The 5,000-nt window shown below is 33.7% G+C and overlaps 1 protein-coding gene across 1 annotated transcript in view; it reads right to left on the bottom strand.

Annotated features, from left to right (window-relative positions):
• Nucleotides 1–3,032: 3,032 nt before the first annotated feature.
• Nucleotides 3,033–5,000, bottom strand: part of LOC130809407 (probable inorganic phosphate transporter 1-3) — an 8,660-nt gene continuing 6,692 nt past the window's right edge. Inside the window, exon 3 of the mRNA XM_057675183.1 lies at nucleotides 3,033–4,131. Coding sequence (XP_057531166.1) covers nucleotides 3,258–4,131 — 874 coding nt within the window. The 3' untranslated portion in view covers nucleotides 3,033–3,257. The remainder of the gene's footprint in view (nucleotides 4,132–5,000) is intronic.

Here is a 5,000-nt window from a genome sequence, read left to right as displayed (position 1 = left end):
CTCTCTATGGGATGATACTGTGATAAGCAATAACTTTACTATTTTTATTCATTTAGTTTCATTTTAAAATTAATTTAATTAACACTAATAAATATAATTTTTCTTTTGTAGAATCTTTTTCACATCAAGAACGATGAGGAGAAGAAGAATGTGTTTCTTTCGGCTGTTGCTGAAAGATTCAGAGATTTTAAATCCAAGTTAGTAACTGGCTGGATCACCAAGAAGCGTTCCCGTAAGACATAAAAGGTCAAAACGGGAAACGAAGGTGGAGAGCAATCACCTTCAAAGATGCCCTATGAAATATGGGGTCACATATCGAAGAATGAATGGGAGGCTTTTGTTGCTAAAAGAACAACTCCCATTGAAGTTGTAAATTGTAAGTATTTAATATTATATTATAGCTTTTGATTTAAATTTACTGCTTTTGATTCAATCATTAAACTAATATATGACATTTGATTTGTATTGATTAATTAGGAAAAGCGTGGTAAAGCTTCTGAATCAGCAAGCAAAAGGAAGTTTTACCATCATTTGGGCCCAAAAACGTACGATGAGGCCCGAAAAGAGTGGGTGAATGCGGGTTTATACCCCAATCAAAGTCCGGCCACACCCTCATCTACGACTACCTCCGCATCTGTGAATACTCCTGCTGGAGATCGGGTGCGAGATTGGTATTGCGGATTTCATTCCCGAGATGCAAGTGGTAAATTTACCATTGCTGATCCGGGAACGAAGAAGGTTATTGTGCTGTGGTGAGTTTTGAAATTATTAAGTATATTTTTGATTTGTTTTGTAGTTTTTGGCTTTGATTTACTTTTTATTTGAATAGATGTGGGCTGGAAGGAAAAAGAAGCTACGAGGGAGTTCACCCCAAGAGACAATATTGATGCATTGCATATGGTCTTAGGGAAAGACCATAGAGGGCGAGTAGTCGGAAAAGAAGGCGTCCGCATGGGGTTAAAGAAGGCATTTGGTAAAGAGTGTGTTGATACTCAATCTCGAACAATGCTACCTGATGAAGTAGCAACCCTCAGAGCAGAAATTACGAAGGACGTTCTCGCCAAAGTGGCACTCGTGTTACAGAAGATGGGAGCACCCACTGTAGACTTGGCAAATCTGATTGTCGAGGATCAGCAAAGTCAACATGGGGATCCTAACGCTTCGGTCGAGCCAACACCCGAGCCCATTACCCCCGTAGCACCCCAGCCATTACTACCCCCGAAGGGCAAAATCCTACACCGGAGACCATGAACTCTGTTGCTCAAAATCCGAAGCCAACTCCCGAGCCAGTGGTAAAGGTTAAGGATATTCTTGAAAAACACCCGCTTACGTTCTATTATTCATGGTTAATCAAAAGTTGATATTATTATAGAAAAATAAGCAAAATATTTTTTTTTCAATAATATATCAATAAACTTCAAATCATCAATTATTTTCTTAAATTGATCACAGACATTAGTTTTAAGTTGCTCACTTATATTCTTAGAGTCTTTAATACTTAGAATCTTAAATTCGATTTTTTATATAAATTTTTAAGTTTAGAAACAGATTCCTTTATTCGTTATCGTTTGAATTTGCTTGGCATGGTGGTTTGGTAACCATTATCGCTACCTAGTGGAAAAATTTTTGGTTATTTGTCTATTGTTTATAGGCTCGGTCCTGATATTTTGAGGGTCCTAAGCAAAATAGTAAGTTGAGGCCCCTAAAATTATACCATTTTGAAAATAAATTTACCAAAGTTATTTGATTAAAATTCGCAATGATATAAAAAATTAAAATACAAATTTTACTAATGAAATGTGTTTTTTTTGATGCAGTTTGTATTGCTTTTTCATGTCAAAATACATTTTTTTAGACAATACTAAGATAACAATTAAATATAAAATAACCAACAAAATAAAAAGATACACAAATCAAAACAATATTAAAACATGCTAAAACTAAATTAAATTAAATTATCATTAAACAAAAAAATAAAACACTAGTTAACAAATAAGTAAAACAAAAAGTAAACATGAAAAAAAAAAAACAAAAACAAAATTTAAAATTTGATACTGGATGAAGCATACTTCATGAAAAAAATTGATTAGCTATCTATCTTCCAGGATACACCCATTTCAAATTCTTTACTGTTTGTTTAGATTATGCATCTTATGATTTTCATAATCCTTATCAAATTGAAACATATATAATATAATCAATTTTTTTGTAGTTTGTAATAATCAGATTTCCTATTGTAGCAGTCTGCTTAGTTATATGTGTACATTTTATTTTAGGAAAAATTGTGCCCAATAATCTTACTATTGTGTTTTTGCCTTGAATAATCCCATCTATTGATTAAATCTAAGTAATCCAACCTTTGTATATTTTTTGTTGACACCTCCTGTTTTCACATTTTAATCGGCTACTGTAGGTACTTACTATTGTCACATTCACTTCGTCTTCCTCCTTATGCTTCTTCGTTGCTCTACCTACTTCTTTTAATTGGTAGTAGGTAGTAAAGTAGACGATAAAAATATGGCACACGGTGTTGCCTACAAACAATGTACAAAAGTTAGATTATTTAATAATAATCAATAATAAGATTTATTCACAGTGAATGAGCAACATGTAAGATTATACATGTCAATTTTTCCTTTATTTTATAAAAACAGTCAAAAAACTTTTAGCGTAAAATAACTAAATTGTACCGTATTTATTATTAAATTAGTTTGAGTTCAGATTGTTGTAATAATCTTTTGGTTAAATAATAATAAAAAAATTCCTAATCAATAATGGTGATTTGTAAATCACAAAAAAAGTCAAAAAGAATAATAATAAAATAAACAAAATCAAAAAGATAAATTAAAATAACAAAACTCTCATTCTATCAAATCCTACCGCATAAACGTGATTTGTTAACTTCACAAATAACCATTATTTACTAATCTCTTCTCTAAACAATATATTCATCTACAAAAGAAATTCACAAAATAATAATACTACTATTCCGTGTATGATGTACATGACAAAAAATATACAAAAATGCCACAAAGAGAGATATTATTAGTAGAAACAAAAATCAATTCAGTAAACATTCATACACTACTATGCAAGTATATATCTGTACGTATATACATAATTTACAAGAATTACTCTATTTTTCTCATTAAGTTTGCATGTATACACAAGATTATAGGGCAGACCCAAGAGATATGATAGTATATTAAAGAAGCAATGCAAGCAAATAAATTAGTTGCAGTGATGAACTATGGAAATTAAGCTTTGGTCACATCATCGTAGTCATTGACATCAGCAGTAGCTTCCCCGGATGCCTCCTCAAGTGACATGCCCTTGGGCTCAGGCACCAACAACGTGAAAACCATGCCTAAAAAATTAATGACTCCAAGCACAATGAGTGAGTTCTTCTTCCCTATACCTGGAGGGTAACCAGCACTCCTCTTAGCAGGATCCTTCTCTTGGGAGGCGTACAGGAATCCGAAAGCACCTACAATAGCCCCAGCCTTGCCTGCAGCAGCTGATATTCCGTGACAAGTAGACCTTAACCTTGCCGGAAATATTTCAGCTGGGACTACAAATGTTGTGGCATTAGGCCCAAAATTGGCAAAGAAAAAAGTCAGTCCATACATGACTAAAAACCCTACTCTATTTGCTTTCTTTTGCCAATGCTCGTATGGAATGGCAATGGCAAACATGAAGACTGTCATAAAGAAGAAACCCATCATTTGGATGGTGAATCTTCCCATGATATCGATTAAGCCTACGGTGAACCAATATCCTGGTACAGTGCCACATAAAGCAATTAGAGTTTGGGCTCTTGCAATCTTGTACACTTCTCGAATGGCACTCATTTTATTGGCGTCAGGAATCCATCCAATAGAGCTAAAAATGTTGCTTTGGAATAGGTTTTGACTGTAAAAAGCGATGTCAAGTAAGAACCATGTGCTGGTCGTACCCAATAGACGTAGGCCATATTGGCGTGCAAATTGCTTAGAGAAGAGGCCAAAGGTATTCCTCTCATCTTGGACGATTTTCTGAAGTTTGTCTTCTTCACCTTGAAGCTCAACGTTCAATACCTTCGACATATCTCGGGCAGCCTTATGAGCATTTTTGGCCACCAAGGCAGTGTACCTAGTGAGCATTTTTGGCCACCAAGGCAGTTAAAGCAATTAAATAAAAATCTATGTAGCTAAATTAAAAAATTATAGAAGTTAGAACCCCCAATCTCAATCTTTATTAACAAATTATAGAACCCTCAATCTCTATCTTATCTAAAAAATCATACTCTTAAACACAATCAATTTGCAGATTTTTTGTATTGACAAAAAATTGATAAATATACACATTTTTTATAAATGGAAAGGAAATGTATAAAAGATATTGCTTAAATAAAAGTTTAACAAAATATATGGGGATAAGGGAGTATTTTAATTTATAAATTAGAAAATATTTTTTTTATAAAATGACCCAAAATATTCCAAGGACGAGAACACATTTAGATCTAATAAAAAATCTAACATTAAAAGAAATTACATCATTTGTTTTGTTTCTTTTCAATCACCTATTCCATTATAAATGAATAACAAATGTCAACGGCCCATAACATTGCCATTTGATCGCTAAATGAGCAAAAAGAGGCTCGGGCAGCTGCCTCGAGAGCGGACGCCGTTTGGTGGATGCATGGTCATTGCAAAAATTCACGAAAAATGGGCGACAACACGTGCCCGTCACCTGGCCCCTCAAAAAATGGCAAACCCTAGTCGTCGCCCTCCCGTCATCAAAGTGTTCAGAAAAATGGCAACCACCATCCCCGTCTCCCTCCCCACGCCAATCTTTCCAAAAGGTTACCGTCGCCTTTTTGCCATAGCTATTTAAACAATTATTAGTAATGTTTACTTTTTTCACACACTGTTGTTAATGTACTAATCTAATTTTAAATATATATCTATATGTACATGATTAAAATTATAAAAATATATATATTAATATACCTGATGTTG

Source organism: Amaranthus tricolor, chromosome 1 (assembly GCF_026212465.1).
Source record: "Amaranthus tricolor cultivar Red isolate AtriRed21 chromosome 1, ASM2621246v1, whole genome shotgun sequence".
NCBI classification, from domain to species: domain Eukaryota; kingdom Viridiplantae; phylum Streptophyta; class Magnoliopsida; order Caryophyllales; family Amaranthaceae; genus Amaranthus; species Amaranthus tricolor.
This window is presented reverse-complemented; position numbering and strand designations above follow the sequence as displayed.